Source organism: Apium graveolens, chromosome 11, assembly GCF_009905375.1.
Source record: "Apium graveolens cultivar Ventura chromosome 11, ASM990537v1, whole genome shotgun sequence".
Classification (NCBI taxonomy): domain Eukaryota; kingdom Viridiplantae; phylum Streptophyta; class Magnoliopsida; order Apiales; family Apiaceae; genus Apium; species Apium graveolens.
Genome location: NC_133657.1, coordinates 44155818 through 44174545, shown reverse-complemented (window position 1 = coordinate 44174545; position 18728 = coordinate 44155818). Strand labels below are relative to the sequence as shown.

The window sequence follows — 18728 nt, the reverse complement described above, 5'->3', positions numbered from 1 at the left end:
GTCTGACTGCACATATGTTCCAAAGTACAGAGATCACAAGGATGATATAGTTGAAATGAAGCCCAACACTGCTAAAATTATAACTACCTTTCTAGGTTACAGGGCTGTGGAATTCAATCTTGAGTCCGATAAAGCTTATTTGATCAGACTGGATCACGATATAAGAAAAGCAAAGATTAATGATCTCAGGGCTGTAATCTTTCAAATTGGTGAAGATACTGCAGAGCTTAAAGATGCCGAAAGGAGAATGATTGATGAACTTAGATATGCTGAGAGATGTTTGTTGAAGAACTATCTCAAAACAACTCCTGACATCAGAGAGATCAGAAGATGAAGCCAAGTCAAAGATCTACAACTGCTTAAATTCTGATATTTGTACAGACTGAAGTTGTTATCAGAAGTTAAATATTGGTAAAGCTTTAAGGACTGTAAGTTGTAGTTATCTAGTCTAATTCTCATGCATTTGTACTTAATGTTTTTGACATCATCAAATATCTGTTAAACTTGTATATTATGCTAATTTACAAGTTGGGGGAGATTGTTAGATATATTTGATAATGCCATGGCTAATATGATTTATGTTTAGTTTTCTGATCTTACTTAACAGGACAAATCAGTACTTAACTGGGAATCAGTACCTATACTGGAAGTCAGGACTTAAGGATATCAGTACTTATATTATCAGGAGATAATCATCAGAAGTTAGATATCAGAACTTAAGTGCTGAAGGACGTTCAGATAAGGACAGCAGCTGTTTAAAAGAAAGAAGATCGAGATAAACATAAGAAGAGATATGCATGAAGACGGAGTTCCGTGAAGAATGGAATACTTGGAAGAAAAGATATCTGATTGATATATTTTAGGAAGCAGAATTATATTCCATATCAATTTGCGATTATCTTGTAACTGTGTAGTATATAAACACAGACATAGGGTTTACACTATAGGTGTTATCATATTCGAGAAGATTATTCATTATAACCCTAGCAGCTCTGGTGATATTTGTTCATCACTGAGAGGTAACAGTTCCATGCTGTAACAGAGTTTATTATTTCAATAAAGTTTGTTTTCTGTTACTTAAGATATTAAAGTTCGATTTGATTGTATTTTACACTGTATTCACCCCCTCTACAGTGTGTGTGACCTAACAATTTAAATGACAGAGAAGAGGTCGTAAAAGTCAATCGGGATTTACCTACTTAATTGACGTGTAGGGCACGTGCTTGTGGGTTTCACTATCATGGGGCACTTACACATTGCTAGGTGGCCCGCGACACGTGATATAGGTTGTTGTGCATATATTGTGTACTTCATGATTTCATAAACAAAACATCTAAGTAGATTTTACTTAGTGAAATTATGTAGCACTCGACGGATAAGAATTATAGTCCTGACGGATAACTCATTATAGTCCCGACGGATGATTAACTTATTATGCATCGAGTGAGTAGCTTATGTAATAATAAGTTTGTAACACAGTTATGTATGCACCTTTGTATAGAATCTGTAGTAGCATATAAGTCATGTTGACTTTAACTAGATATGCAGAATAGGTTTATTAATTGTACATAATTGATGTCTTGTAATTCTGCATAAGTGATATAGAGTCAAGTGCCAAAATAGCTACCGACGGATGATTAACAAAGCCTTTGACGGATGATAAAATGACTATCAACGGATGTTTAATATAGCAGTCGACGGATGATCAATTAAATCATCAACGGATATTCTGAAAGTCGACGGATGATCATATGAAGAATTCAAACAACAATTGAACAGTGAAAGCTGACACACAGCCGTCAAGATGTATACAAACACACTGTGGAAGCCCATTAACTGGGTAATAGAGGACGAAAAGCAGCAAAGCTTAAGACTGCTAGATTTTATATTTGTTCAGTCTTTTTGACTTTGGAATCTTGGTATTATATAAACCAAGAGAGTAGCAAATAGAAAAATAACTGAGATAGCTGAAAATACATAAACAGAGAAATCTTTGTAAGCAGAACCTTTAGCATTTCCTGTATTCTCAGTAGTTCCATTTGTAAGCAGCTGTGAGCATTTCTGCACACAGAGTCCTCTCGATATATTATATATATCTCTGGTGGAATTGTTTAAATCCATCAGAAAGTTTTTAAAGACTCTTGTTTTTAATTACTTATGTTTTGATTCAATTAAGTTTTCATTCCACATTGTGCTAATCAAATCATATATATCTATAATCGAGTTGAACATTTTTATTTCAAGAAAAAGGTTCAAGAATTCCATTCAACCCCTTTCTGTAATTCTTGCTATATTGTTAAGGGACTAACAATTGGTATCAGAGCAAGCTCTTAATCTACCAAGAGTTTAAAGATCAAAACAATTCAGCAAGATGAACAAGAAAGATGTCGGAGTCAAGATTCCTTTTCTTGATAAAGATAATTACCATCATTGGAAGGTAAAGATGCATCTTCATATGCTTTCTCAAGATGATGCCTATGTGGACTGCATAGAAAGAGGCCCTCATGTTCCAATGAGAGCTGCAACAGGAAATGAGCCATCTGTTCCAAAGCCAAGGCATGAATGGTCTGATCCTGACATTGAACAAGTCAGGAAAGATAAAACGGCCATGAACATTCTGTTCAATGGTGTTGATGCAGATATGTTTGATAACATCATCAACTACAAAACTGCCAAGGAAGTTTGGGACACAATACAGATAATTTGTGATGGCAGTGAGCAAGTAAGAGAAAATAAAATACAGCTCCTGATTCAGCAATATGAGCATTTTCACAATGAAGAAAGTGAGTCACTCACTGACATTTTTAGTAGATTCCAAAAACTACTAAATGCTCTTAAGTTGCATGGAAGAGTCTATCAGACTAAAGACTCCAATCTGAAATTTCTCAGATCTCTTCCAAAGGAATGGAAACCAATGACAGTCTCATTGAGAAACTCAAAAGATTATAAGGAGTTTACTTTGGAGAGACTGTATGGCATTCTTAAGACCTATGAGCTTGAGATAGAGTAGGATGAAAGAATGGAGAGAGGAAAGAAGAAAGGAGGATCCATTGCACTAGTTGCTGATCTGGAAAAGGAGAAGGAAGTGAAGATGGAAGCTGTAGAATCAACTTCAAAGGTCTGTGAGAATAAGGGTAAGGGGCTAGCTGATAGTGAAGATTCATTGAGCCAAGATGACATGGAGGACATTGATGAGCACCTAGCATTTCTTTCAAGAAGATTTGCCAAGCTCAAGTTCAAGAAGAACTTTGGAGCAGCCAAGCCAAATAGAAACATGGTGGATAAGTCAAAATTCAAATGTTTCAAATGTGGCTTGGCAGGGCATTTTGCAAATGAGTGTAGAAAGTCAGATTCTAGTAAGAAAAGGTTTGAGTCTATGGATTATAAGCAAAAATACTTTGATCTACTCAAATAAAAGGAAAGGGATTTCATTACACAAGAGAATGACTGGGCAGCAGATGGTTTGGATGAAGATGAAGATGTCAGCTATGTCAATCTAGCCCTGATGGCCAAGTCTGATGAAATATAGACAAGTTCCTCAAGCAATCAGGTAATCACTACAAACCTTGCACATTTATCTAAAGCTGAGTCTAATGATGCCATAAATGACATGTCTACAGAATTGTATCATTTGCGTGTTACACTTAAGTCTCTCACTAAAGAAAATGCTAAAATCAAAGAAAACAACTTGTTTTTAAGTGAGAGGAATAATGTGCTTGAGTCTCAGTTTGTTGAGTTTGAGAAACTAAAAATTGAGTGTAAGATTGCCAAGGAGGAATTAACTGAGTCCTTGAAAAAGGAAGAAATTTTGAAGAAGCAGCTCGAGCGTGAACAAGAGGTGATTAAAGGATGGAAAACATCTAGGGATGTTCATGCTCAAATCACCAAAGTTCAAGAAATTGAGTCTTTTTGTGATGAAGCCTGGAAAAAGAATAAAGAGAAACTAGAGCCTATTTTGGTAGATGGGTTGTTGACAGATGTAGACTCGACGGATGATGAGGACTATCCGTCGGATAACAAAAAGTGTTATCCGTCGAATGATAAAAATCCTCATCCGTCGGCTGTAAGCAAACCCATTAGCAAAGCCAAATTAATCAAGCTAAATGATAAGTATGGGTCTGTTTCCAAGAACTTTGTTTCGGGAGAGTCAAGTCAAGCTAAGAAAGGGAAAAAGGCAAATGTTGGTCACATGACTGTCAAACAGTTAAGTGACAGACTTGAGAAAATAGAGGTAAAGACAGATACTAAAAAGAAAAACAATAGGAATGGTAAAGTAGCGATTAATAAACACAATAACTACACACCTGATAAATATGCCCCTAGAAAAATATGTGTCAAGTGTGGTAGTATAAATCATTTGTCTGTTAATTGCAAATCTGCCATGCCTACTCCCATGTCTGTTCAGCCTCAATTTCCTAACATGAATGCCATGCCTCCCATGCCTGTCAATGCTATGCCTACACAGAACATGAATGCATAGTTTGCTAATATGTCATTTGCACCTAATCCATATTATACTTCATACAACATGCCTCAAATGCCATTTAGCATGCCTTACTGGAATAACATGTTTGCACCAAGCATGTCATTTCCTGTTAGCCATAATATGCATGATAATTCTGTTGCATTAAATGGTTTCAAAGGCCCAACCCAAATGACTAAGGAAGAATCTGAAATTCCTAAGTCAAATGAGATAAAACCTAAGAAACAGAAGAAGAAAGCTAACAAGGCACGACCCAAGGAAACTTGGGTACCAAAATCAACTTGGTTTGATTTTGATGTGTGTAGGGAAACAAAAAGAATCTTTGGTACTTGGATAGTGGCTGTTCAAGACACATGACTGGTGATTCTACCCTCCTCACAGAGTTTAAGGAGAGAGCTGGCCCAAACATTACTTTTGGAGATGACAGCAAAGGTTATACTGTGGGATATGGCTTGATTTCAAAGGACAATGTCATCATTGAAGAGGTTGCCTTAGTGGATGGTCTCAAACACAATCTGTTGAGTATCAGCCAGCTTTGTGACAAAGGCAACTCAGTAACCTTCAACAAAGAAGCCTGTGTTGTGACTAACAATCAAAATAACAAAGTGGTTCTCACTGGTGTGAGAAGAGGAAATGTGTACCTAGCTGACTTCAACTTAACCAAAGCAGAATCTTTGACTTGTCTTCTCAGCAAAGCAAGTCAAGATGAAAGTTGGCTATGGCACAAGAATCTATCCCATTTAAACTTCAAGACCATGAATGAGCTGGTAAAGAAAGAACTAGTAAGAGGCATTCCTCTAGTGGAGTTTACAAAGGATGGACTGTGTGATGCCTGCCAAAAAGGGAAGCAAATCAAAGCATCATTCAGGAAGAAACTTGATTCAGCAATTGAAGAGCCTCTGCAACTGCTTCACATGGATTTGTTTGGACCAGTCAATGTATTGTCAGTTTCAAAGAAAAGATTTTGCCTAGTAATTGTAGATGATTTTTCAAAGTTCTCTTGGACATATTTCCTAAAGTCTAAAGATGAGGCTAGTGAAATCATCATCAATCACATAAGGCAAGTTAACAATCATCCTGATTTCAAAGTTAGAAGAATCAGGAGTGACAATGGAACTGAGTTCAAGAACTATGTCATGAGAGCATTTTGTCAGGAAAATGGGATCTTGCATGAGTTTTCAGCAGCAAGGACTCCACAACATAATGGAGTAGTGGAAAGAAAGAACAGATCTCTTATTGAAGCTGCAAGGACAATGCTTGAAGAATCAAAATTACCAACATATTTCTGGGCTGAAGCTGTAAACACTGCATGCTACACTCAGAACATCTCTCTGATTAATCAAGCAAGATGCATGACTCCTTATCAATTGTTCAAGAATAAGAAGCCAACTCTAAACTTTCTTCATGTCTTTGGCTGTAAATGCTATATTCTGAGAAATCAAACTGATCAAAATGGGAAATTTGATGCTAAAGCAGATTAAGGAATTTTTGTTGGATATGCTGTTGGTAAAGCATATAGAGTCTACAATCTAAGAACCAACATTGTTGTGGAATCTATACATGTTGTGTTTGATGATAAAAAGATTGAAGGACTGAGAGATGAAGATTACCATGAGAGTCTCAAATTCGACAATGTTGAGATGGTCAGTGATGGAAGTGATGATGAAAGTGATCAAGAAACAGTGTCTAAGGATAATGCAGACAAATCTACCACCAATGAAGCACAAAACTCAACATCCGTCGAGTTACAAAATGCTTCATCCGTCGGAAGGCAATCTGTGTTATCCGTCGGTAGACATCCTGCCTCATCCGTCGGTACTCAAAATTCACCATCCGTCGGGTTATCAAAAGAAGCAGGAAGTCAAGGCAGATCACCCATAGAAAGTACCCCTTTCTCAAATCAAAGATCCACAAACTCAGGGGGAGTTTCTAGCAATCAAAACTCAATCACACATCAAGACAACATTGAGGTCTCTTCATCTAGAGCTAATCTACCTCAACTAAGGAAATGGACAAAAGATCACCCCTTTGAACTGATTATTGGTGATGTTTCTTCTAGAGTTCAAACCAGGAGAGCAACTCAAGAAGAATGTCTATACAGCAGCTTTCTGTCAAAGGAAGAACCAAAGAAGGTAGAAGAAGCCTTGTTAGATCCTGATTGGATTTTAGCTATGCAGGAGGAGCTAAACCAATTTGAAAGGAATAAAGTATGGAAGCTGGTACCCAAGCCTAAAGGAAAGAATCCAATAGACACCAAATGGGTATTCAGAAATAAGATGGATGAAAATGGCATAGTAGTAAGGAACAAAGCCAGATTGGTTGCTAAAGGCTATTGCCAACAAGAAGGAATAGATTTTGATGAAACATTTGCTCATGTTGCAAGACTTGAAGCCATCAGAATCTTCTTAGCCTATGCACCACATGCCAATTCAAGGTCTATCAAATGGATGTCAAAAGTGCCTTTCTAAATGGAGATTTGGAGGAAGAAGTGTATGTTAGTCAACCTCCTGGCTTTGAAGATCCAAATTTTCTAGAGTATGTCTATTATCTACTGAAAGCACTTTATGGACTGAAGCAAGCACCTAGAGCCGGGTATGCCACTTTATCAAAGTTCCTTTTGGAAAATCACTTCACAAGAGGTACTGTAGATAAAACTTTATTTTTCAGAAATGTTAATGGCTCTAGCATACTTGTTCAAATTTATGTAGATGATATTATCTTTGGCTCTACAGATGAGAAACTTTGTAAAAAGTTTGTCAAACTGATGCAAAGTAAGTATGAAATGAGCATGATGGGAGAACTAACTTACTTTCTTGGTTTACAAGTTAAGCAAGTTAGTGATGGAATATTCATTAGTCAAACTAAATATATTTTTGATCTTTTAAAGAAGTTTGATCTAATGGATTGCACATCTGTAAAAACTCTCATGGCCACTGCAACTAAACTTGAACTAAACACTACTGAAAAGTCTGTGGATATTTCAAGCTATAGAGGCATGGCTGGCTCACTTCTGTACTTAACAGCTAGTAGGCCAGATATAATGTTTGCTACATGTTTATGTGCTAGATTTCAGGCTGATCCTAGGGAGTCTCACTTGATAGCTATTAAGAGAATTTTCAGATATCTCAAGGGAACACCAAAACTTGGCATTTGGTATCCTGGAGATTTTGGTTTTGATCTAACTAGTTATTCATATGCAGATTATGCAGGTTGCAGAATTGACAGAAAAAGCACAACAGGAACTTGTCAATTTCTAGGAAACAAGTTTGTGTCCTGGTTCAGTAAAAAGCAAAATTCAGTTTCTACTTCTACAGCTGAAGCTGAATATGTTGCCGCTGGCAGTTGCTGTGCACAGATTTTATGGATGAAAAATCAATTGCTAGACTATAGTTTGCAAGTTGAGAGGATTCCTATTTTCTGTGATAACACAAGTGCAATTGCCATCACTGAAAATCCAGTGCAACATTCAAGGACAAAGCACATAGACATCAAGTACCATTTCATAAGGGAACATGTAATGAATGGTACTGTAGAGTTACATTTTGTTCCAAGTGAGAAGTAACTTGCAGATATATTTACCAAGCCACTGGATGAATCCACCTTTTCTAGGTTGGTAAGTGAGTTAGGTATGCTTAATTACTCTTGAATCTAACTGAGTTATTTTGCAAGTTGATATGTAGCCAGAAATCTAACTAATTTTTAATCATGAGTGAAATTTTGGCTAAGTCAAAATTTGCATCTCAACGGATGACCATTATCCATCGAGTTGAGTCATCCGTCGATGTACTATGTGCAAATAAAAATCAATTACTTTTCTGGAATCTTTTAAAACTCGACGGATAACAGTTTAATCTCATCCGTCGAAGTGTCTAAATCTTAACCGTTAATTTCCTGAACATTATCCATCGAGTATACTTACAGTTTGTAAGCATTACATGACAGATAATGGGTGGAATTTTTACAGTTTTTTTTAAACGGCTAATTTAGGCAATTTCTATTGGGTAATTTACTTTTCTTTATTATTTTCATCCATTGTTTTTGAGATAGTATAAAAGCTTATATCATTCCAATTATTTTCTTTTATCATTCTCAAATTCAACTGCTTTTATTTTATTCTCTCTCAAGCAAATATCCTCTTTCTCTTCAAAGCTTTCATTCTCTAACAATGGCACCTGTAGTAAAGATCATGTCTCAGACTGGGTTCATTTATGAGAAGAACAACTTCACTGCTTTGGTCAATAAGGGTATTCAGCAATCAGAAGACTATCACAAGATGATGGACTTCGTGAAGAACTGCAAGTTAAGTTATGCCATGCTTGAATCACCCACAATTTACTGTGAAGTTGTTGAAGAGATGTGGACCACTGCAATCTACAACTCTACTGAAAAAACCATCACTCTAACTATCAAAGGTAATGAGTTCAGTATCAATAGTGATGTGATAAAAGCATGTTTCAAAATTCCTGATGATAATGTAACTTCACCACACACTGACACTGATATTTTCAATATGCTTAATTCCATGCATTATGCACTTCCTACTACTAAGTTAAGTGAGATTAGAAGATTAGGTCTTAGGAAGGAATGGAGTTTCATGTGTGATGTTGTGACTAAAGTTTTCTCTGGAAAAGTCAGTAATTTTGATTCTGTGAACATTTCCATGCTTAACATGCTATACATGCTAATTACAGATAAATTTTACAACTTCAGTGATCTTGTCTTGTATGAGTTAGGCTTTAAACTAGGTGAGTTAGCCAAAAGGGGAAAGAATGTATATTATGCTAGATTTTTCATGATATTGGCTAACCATCTTTGTCAAGAGATTGTACTTGAGAACTCAAACAACAAAATAGCTTGTTGGGTTCAAGAGAGAAGAACCATTACAGATTTGAACAGAGCCACCCATCATAGGGATGTGCCAATATTCTACTTTCCTGTAATGCAGACACCTCAGATAAGTGAGATAAGTTCATCCATACCCTCAACTATTCCAATCACCTCAATTTCTTTAAGTTCAGAAGTAGCTATGGAAACTGTGACAATGACCAAACAGTTGCCTACCAAAGCTGCCAAATCAACTACAATTTCTAAATCCAAGTCAAAGAGAACCCCCTCTGGTTTCTCTCAAAAGGTACCAGTTGAAAAATCTACCAAAGCCAAAAAGGGGAGTGTAAAGGAGGGTCAGTTAGGTGAGGGAAGGGGTGAATATCAAAGAAACCCCAAGGATAAGGTTGGAGAGTTGAGTGAATCCCAGCCTAGCCACACTGCAGTTTCTCAACAAACTGCAGTGCTTAAAAAGGACAAAAGCTCACTTCTAGCTGCATCCTCCCAAAAGGATGTGGCTATTGAACAAAGCTCTCAGCCAAGAGCACAGGCCAAAAGGGTTAGGGACACAAGCTCACCCCAAACTTACGCAAAAAAGAAGAAATCCAAAACAACTGGGGATGCACAGGGCACACACACAGTGCAAACTGGTGCTAAAGACACAGTCCCTGCACTTTCTCAAATTCAGATTGATGTGGCTCCAATAAATGTGGAGTCACAGCCAAAATCTCTAATAATAGAAGCCTCTGAAACACCATACTCACCAACAAACTCTCTGGAAGTGGATATGATAAACACTTCAATTCCTGATTCCCCTTCTTTAACTCTGTTGGGGAAGCCAAAATCTAGTGCAAGTGAGCATCATCTTTTAGATGATTTGTTGGCTCACTTGCCAATTCTTTCAGATACTACTGTGACATCTGTGCCTCAAATAACTTCAATCAACATAGAGTCAACAATAGTTTCTCTTCCCACCTCATTCATTTCTACTCTCTCGATGGATATTGCTCATCCATCGAGTAGTGATTGTATCCCGACGGATAAGCTTAACAGTGGTTATCCGTCGGATAGCTTTACCACTCATCCGATGGATATCACTTATCCATCGAGTGTCTCTGCACAACTTCAAACTTTAATTATTTCTAGTACAGAAGATTTAGTGGTAATACAGTCACTCTTAGGACTGAGAGAGGAGAGTGGTTTGAGTGAGAGGCTGGGTTGCTCCCAGGCAAAAGGAGAGGAAAATAGTGAATCTCAGCAATCCATTTATTCAGGATTGGCAAAAGTGAGTGAGAGGAGTCCCATCTTAGTAGGTGAAGGTGAGGGTGTGAGGGTGGGGAGCCAGGGTGAGACCTTGATGTAACAAAAGAGAGATTATGAGAGAAAGGCATATACAGGAGAAATAAGGATGGATCCAGCCATTGCTAGTGAGTCAATGATTGTGGATGATGCTGAAAAGGGAAGACAATTTCAGCAACATTACAAAGCTGAAATTGATAACATTTCCTTGGATGCTGACACTTTTACTCATCCTGTGTCAGCCTATCAATTATTGGCTGCTCAGGGCAATGTGGAGGCAGAACAGACTTTGAATTTAGTACACACCTCAGAATCTCTTCAAAGAGATAAAGCTGCTGTCAATAAGATGCCTTCTCAAGCTGGTGAGCCATCTGAAGAATTTGGAGTAAATTCTAATGATGATGACTCTGTTTCTTTGGATGGAAGCATGAACTTAGGGGGAGATGAAGGCCCAAGTTTTGTTTTAAATTTACCTGAATGAGCATGGACAAAGGAATTTACACCAGGACAATTTGATGTGTCTTTGGTCAAGCAAATGGTGGCTATTCAAAAGACCCTTCAGGAAACTTCAGATGCTGGTACCAAGGCTATTCTTCAAGCTCACCTAGACTCTCTACATCTCATAAAGATCCAGCACTTAAGACATAATATGAGTGTGGATGAACTAAAAAGAGATATAGCTGACTTGAAGACATACAATTCTGAGAAGCTGGATTCAGTAATGCCATATGGTACCATGCAAGATCTACTACTGAGATTAAGGAGAGAATCAGATTCTAAAAAGAAGCTAGCCAAGCTGGAAAATAGAGTTCAAGTTATTGAGAATTCAGTGGATATCCTTCTTCAAAATCAACAGACTCAGACAAATCTTCTCATGCAACTGGCTAAAGCAGAAGGCCTAACTCCTCAACTGGATGATAACAAAAAGGGGGAGAGAGAATCAAGTAAGGGGGAGAAAGGACCAACTGAGGGGGAGAAACTTCAAGTACAAATCAGCAAAGTAATTGTACCTTCAATTACAATCTCCAAGCCAACAGTTGCAGATGGTATAGATCTAATTAAAGCAGCAGTAGCAAATTTGAAAGTTGCTGAAAAAGGAAAGTTGAGTTTGATCAACTGGAATAAGATTGATGAGGAGATACACAAAAAGTTTGAACTAGTCAAGAAGCCAGTTCAGTCAGCCATCCATCACTCTCATGTCAAGCCAATCAGTGTGAATGAGATGGGCATAAACTATCTGGAAAAAGGACAATCTTCCTGCATCAAGTCTACAAAGGCTGAAACAATTCTTAAACCAAGGGCAAATTATCCAAAATCATCTTGGAAGAACCCTATGAACACTGTGTATGAGACACCTAAGCCTGATGAAAAGAAGCTTCTGTCAAGATCTATTGTCTTCTATAAAGATCCAGCTGATTCAGCTTCAAAAAGGAGAATTGCTAAGATATTTAGAAATGGAAAGGAAATTTGTGTGCTGGCTGGACATCCACAGTTTGCTCAAGCAAAGAAAGAAGAAAAAGCTAGATTAAAGCAGGAAAAGAGGCAAGTTGCTCTAGATGCAAAGAAGTCTAAACAAAAGAAAGAACAGATTGCTATCTTGGCCAAGCTACAGGCTGTGAATTCTTCTCAACAAATTCCCTCTCAAACATCTGAAGCTGCTGAATCAAAGAAGAAGATTGAAGAATAGAAGAAATCCCCAAGGAAGAAAGAATTGGCTAGAAGAACAAAAAGGAAACTGGATGTTGTTGACAAGGAATTAGAAGATCAATTTCCTAAGGAATCCATACCAATAGAACTCAAGCATCAAAGCCCTCTATGGTATTTGAAGACATAAGGGTGGTGGATCCCTACAGGAACATACATGGTGAACCTATTGTGCCAAAGGATGAGCCAATAGAGTGGGATAACATACCAATTCCTGACTTCAACTTACCAATCCTTAGCAAGCCAAAAAGGACAAAGTCAAGGGCAGTCAAGAAAGTGAAGCTGTCACCTCTTAAATCCAAGTCAGTAGTTAAAGCTCAACCCAAGGTCAACAGGGGAGACTACTTGTACTTGTGTGACATCAAAGAATTTTCAGATCTAAACCTTTATCTGGATGAACTGGATGAAGTAAGGGCAATTGATGCATACAGAAACGTTCCTGAAAGGTTGGTGTTTAAGTACAAAGGAGGAAGGGAGATTTAGTGGCCACTTGACAGGATTCTTTAAGAAAGCCAAGCTGTGCTGATTAAAGTCTATTCATCCTTCAAGAAAAACTTTGGGTTCAATGTAACTGCAAGAAGAATAGTATTGAAGAAGATTGAAGAGCTGAGGAGTGTTAGAGCTAAAGATGCACTCCCAAAGATTCTAATCATCCCATACACAGGGAGAAGAGTGCATCTAAGGCCCTACTGGCTGATGGAATTCATGGATGACATGGGTGTGAGAAGATTCTTCAGATTAGAAGACCAACTGAGTATCTCTAGCAATGAGACTCTCTTGGAAATGAAAGAAAAGCTAGATCTCTCAGAATCTGATGAACTAGAATTCCACAGGCAGCTCCAGAATCAAATTGAAGAAAATAACAGAAAGCTTGGAAGAAGATCTAGACCTTCAAGGAACTAGAAAAATCTGCTCAGGCTAGAGGAGCATCTTGAATTGACTGTGAGCCAAACCTTGCACATTTTAATTAATTGAAGCACTTTCAGTTTATCTACTTATCTTTAAAGATATATGTTCAGGATGTTTTGTTATCATCAAGTATCTCTTAATTTATGGCTACAATTCCAGTAGACATAAATTGGGGGAGATTGTTGTGCATATGTTGTGTACTTGATGATTTCATAAACAAAACATCTAAGTAGATTTTACTTAGTGAAATTATGTAGCACTCGACGGATAAGAATTATAGTCCCGATGGATAACTCATTATAGTCCCGACGGATGATTAACTTATTATCCATCGAGTGAGTAGCTTATGTAATAATAAGTTTGTAGCACAGTTATGTATGCACCTTTGTATAGAATCTATAGTAGCATATAAGTCATGTTGACTTTAACTAGATATGCATAATAGGTTGAGTAATTGTACATAATTGATGTCTTGTAATTCTGCATAAGTGATATAGAGTCAAGTTCCAAAATAGCTACTGACGGATGATTAACAAAGCCTTCGACGGATGATCAGATGACTATCAACGGATGTTTAATATAGCAGTCGATGGATGATCAATTAAATCATCAACGGATATTTTGAAAGTCGACGGATGATCATATGAAGAATTCAAACAGCAGTTGAGCAGTGAAAGCTGACACACAGCCGTCGAGATGTTTACAAACACACTGTGGAAGCCCATTAACTGGGTAATAGAGGACGAAAATCAGCAAAGCTTAAGACTGTTAGATTTTATATTTGTTCAGTCTTTTTGACTTTGTAATCTTGGTATTATATAAACCAAGAGAGTAGCAAATAGAAAAATAACTGAGATAGCTGAAAAACACATAAACAGAGAAATCTTTGTAAGCAGAACCTTTAGCATTTCCTGTATTCTCAGTAGTTCCATTTGTAAGCAGCTGTGAGCATTTCTGCACACAGAGTCCTCTCGATATATTATATATATCTCTGGTGGAATTGTTTAAATCCACCAGAAAGTTTTTAAAGACTCTTGTTTTTAATTACTTATGTTTTGATTCAATTAAGTTTTCATTCCGCATTGTGCTAATCAAAACAAATATATCTATAATCGAGTTGAACATTTTTATTTCAAGAAAAAGGTTCAAGAATTCCATTCAACCCCCTTTCTGTAATTCTTGCTATATTGTTAAGGGACTAACATAGGTCCCAACATAACCAACAAAAAATTTCAACCAAAAAAGTAAATAACAAACCACGGATAATCTGACCATGCTTATTTCGGTTATTTATGAACACTGGCTGATTTTTTCCTTATAACGACCAAATTAGCGTTCAATACGGGCATGTTTCTTGCAGTGAAGTATGCGCATTGATAAAAGTTAACAAAAGAGTAGAATGTTATAATCTGTACGAGCGATTTCAAATTTAATTTATGATTTAGAATGTCTGTTTTGCTAATTATATGTTACAAACAATAGAGAAATATCGATGAAAAAATAACAATTATTTGCAGCTCAATTTATAAGAGTACAATTTAGATTTAAAAAAAATGAAAAAAAGAAAATTATACTCCATTTTTTATAAAAAGAGAGAATTTAATTGTTGTGTAAAAGAAAACTCGGCTCGGTTATTTAAGAAAAAACAATAAACTCGGCTCGTTAACGACAAAACATGGATCAACTCGGCTGGTTCAAAACCTCAATATTTGTAGAACAATAATTATAGATCAAAGCTTTTGCAAAATAAAAGATAAAAATGAAAATTACCGGAAGAAATAGATACACAAAAGAAGAAGATTAAATTGGTAATTTTAATGTTCTCAACTAGTTAAAAATTAGAATATTAAAAAAAACAAAAACAAATTTTGTTTTGGTTTTCTATTCTCAGAAACAAAAGAGAATTAACACAAAAAGAGCTCATATGTTTACGAGTTTTGTATTGCTTTAGCTAGCTAAAGTATAATGAATAAAGCTTATTATTAGTAATTAATAATCTCGAATATGAACAGCTTCTTGAATTGTAGTCAATCTCTGGAATGAACGAGTAGGAAATAATTTAGGTCGACGTGTAGAGTATCTTGGTAACTTTGTCATTGATCCTGATCTCGATATTCCAAGACCTCCCCCTGAACTCTTTGTAATCTTCGTACTCATATTCAAATTCATGTCTCCTTTTGTCGCCAATTGAATCGATGCCATCAGCGGAGATATCTGCGACTTGCCACTAATTTTGTTGTTCATCGATGAGATTGCAGTGCTAGCTTTAACTACCAATGCAGCCATATCAGATGCACTTAATGGATAATTAAGCTTAAATTTGGGAAGTAGAAAATAAATTTATCCAGATTGTAATTGTTCGGTTGAGTTTAAGTCTGGTATGTTTTCATCGTAGTACAAGCTATGTGAGTTGCATATAAAGAATGAAGAGGAAGACAACGATGATTCCAGCTGCAAGAGGAGTTGAGAGACTGTGATAGGAGTTGGGAATTGACAGAGCTCACTGTTTATTGTGATAACATTAGCTGCTGTAGATGATGTAGATAGGTAAACGTTGCGAGTAGAATCGAGAAACATCCATGTTGACATACAAGTGTGAAGGGTTTTTAGCACATAAATGCAACGAAAACATAAATTTAAATCTTAAAAAAAAAACCGAAACCCTCCGCAGGATCCATGCGAAAAATAATATTTAATTCGTAGTTCAGTATGTTTACCAAGAAGCTTTACGTTAATGGAAAGATGGAGGACTTTAATAGCAATCCAAGAACGATGAACGGAGATCCCTGGCAGCTTCTCCTCAAGTGTGAAGCACTCCACCGGTATCCACCAAGAGTACAATGTGATGGAGGAGGAAGAGGTTGAGAGAATTAGTTGCCTCCCTCTTGTTCTAATTTAGAATTAGGGTTAATTATTTGGGTTGAGGCAAATAGGGTTTATAAAAATATATTTATAGGCAAAATTTTCAGCTGAAATTTTTCCATAAAATATTATTATTATTAACCCTTTAATTGATTATTCTTATTAACCAATTAACTAATAATTAAACCACCTTTTAATCAGTAATCCCTTTTCTAAACACTTTAGAAAAATAATTCTCTCACTTGCTTTAATTTCCAAAATTAAATTCTTAATTAATAATATTAAGAATTAATTAAATCTCATTTAATAAATTATTAAATCTGCTAATTAATTATTTATTTCACAAATAAATAATTACCAGCCATTATTAATTAATTCCTCCACCATTAAATCATTCTCTTTTATGGTGTGACCCTGTAGGTTCAATATTAAGCCGGTAGTAGAAATAAATAATAATAAAACTATTTTATCATTATTTATATAAATTCTCTAATTCATTAAAAATGATTAATTAATAAATTAATCATATTTATTCTACATCGTGAGGGATACTTCTCATCCGGATAATACGAATTCACTGCTTAGAATACCAAGAACCTATTCAGTGAGTAGTTACCGTACAATCAATTCCTTCTATCCTGCAATGTCACGATTAAATACATGGTATGGAACTTATGTCAAGCCGATCTTATTTAATCATTTGCTTTCCCATTCACTATGCTTAGTTCTATTTAATATAAATTAGAAACTCCTTTCTAATTTCATTCACTCTGGCCAGAGATTCCTGAACTAGCATAAGTGGATCAGTATTGAACATTCTATTCCTTCACTGGAAGGGGTAGATCCTTTATTGATCATACACTATCTTCGTGTACAAATTCCTATACCCAGTAGAGCCCTTATAAATGTCCCTGGAGACTAAGAACTAAACCAAAGCATAGTTCAGTATACACAAGATGACTATGATGACCTCAAGTCTAAGGGTACTTGTACAACTATCATTATGTGAACAACTACTGACACGTGAGTGAAATCCATCAGTTGTTCAGCTGTGTGAGTCATGTTCAGTGAACCTATTCTATAATAAGCACCTACATACTAGCTATAGTGTCACAACACAAATGTCTATGAGAACAGACATCCTTCATAATGAAGCAAGCATAGTATGTACCGATCTTTGCGGATTACTAATTACCAGTTAGTAATCCTACGACCAGGAAATATTTAAGTTTAGAGTTATAATCTTTTAGGTCTCATTATTATGATCTCATCATAATCCATAAAAAGCTTTACTCTAAACTATGGCGTATCTTATTTAAACATTTAAATAGATAAAGCCCGCAATAAAACCAAAACAAGTCTTTTATTAATATCAATGATATCAAAACAGATTACATAAAAGTTATTCCTAAATCATCATATATGATTGGACTTAGGACACATCTCAATCTCCCATTTGTACTAAAGCTAATCACTCTGGTATCTAATACCCATCTTGTCTTTATGACGATCAAAGTGATTTTGAGAAAGTGGCTTTGTGAGTGGGTCTGCTATATTGTTATGTGTGTCAACTCTCTTGACGTCTCCTCTTTCAATACAATACAAAAAATGTTACCGCGCTCCCACTAACCTTTTTGTAGACACATGGTTCATCTATGTTTTTGATAAAACCAAACTCTTTGATTGTCTCATCAAAACGGATGTTCCATCTACGAGAAGCTTGCTTTAAACCATATATGGTTCGCAGCAGCTTACACACTAGGTGTTCATTTTCCTTGGAAAGAAAACTCTCCGGCTGTGTCATATACACTTCCTCTTCAAGTTTCCCATTGAGGAAGGCCGTTTTCTCGTCCATTTGCCAGATCTCATAGTCGTAGTAAGCAGCAATCACAAGCAAAATCCGAATTGATTTTAACAGGGCTACAGGCAAAAAAGTTTCATCAAAGTCAATCCCTTGCCTTTGTCTGAATCCTTTTGCCACGAGCCTGGCCTTATAGGTCTCCACCTGCCCATCTGCTCCAATCTTTCTTTTGTATACCCACTTGCACCCAATAGGCTTAACACCTTCAGGCGCCTCAACCAGAGTCCATACTTGGTTGGTATACGTAGATTCCATTTCGGATTTCATGGCACTATGCCATTTCTCTGGGTCAACACTACTCATAGCCTCATTATAGGTCACAGGGTCGTCATCATCAATGATTGACAACTCATTGTCATTCTCAATGACAAGGCCATAAACAAGTATGAGCGAAAGAAATGCTCAGCAAGCAATATAAAATGTGCTTGAAATGATAAACCACATTCTGGTAATAACTGAACAACAGAATAAAATCAGTAATATTTGATCAATAATAAAAGCTTCACAAGCTATCAATAATAAACAATAATTTTTAGATTAGAATCTAACTCCGACGGATGTACTATCACATGCTGATCAGCCCGTGTGTTAGTACAAGGTCATAATTCATAGAAACATGTCCCCAAAACACGAGTACTCAATTAAAAAGGCAATATACCTGCCTGTGGCAAAAATGGTGTCATAATATTTCATATAACACATAGAAATAACCCTCCGCTGGACCGTCTGTCCCGGTCACTTACGCATTCATCCAATCCATAAAACATTTTGATCAAAGGAACCGAA

The 18728-nt window shown here is 36.4% G+C and overlaps 1 protein-coding gene across 1 annotated transcript in view; it reads right to left on the bottom strand.

Annotated features, from left to right (window-relative positions):
• LOC141695479 (uncharacterized) overlaps positions 1 to 15505 on the bottom strand; it is a 32842-nt gene extending 17337 nt beyond the window's left edge. Inside the window, exon 1 of the mRNA XM_074499721.1 lies at positions 15343 to 15505. Within this exon, the coding sequence (XP_074355822.1) occupies positions 15343 to 15505 (163 nt within the window). The remainder of the gene's footprint in view (positions 1 to 15342) is intronic.
• Positions 15506 to 18728: the final 3223 nt, after the last annotated feature.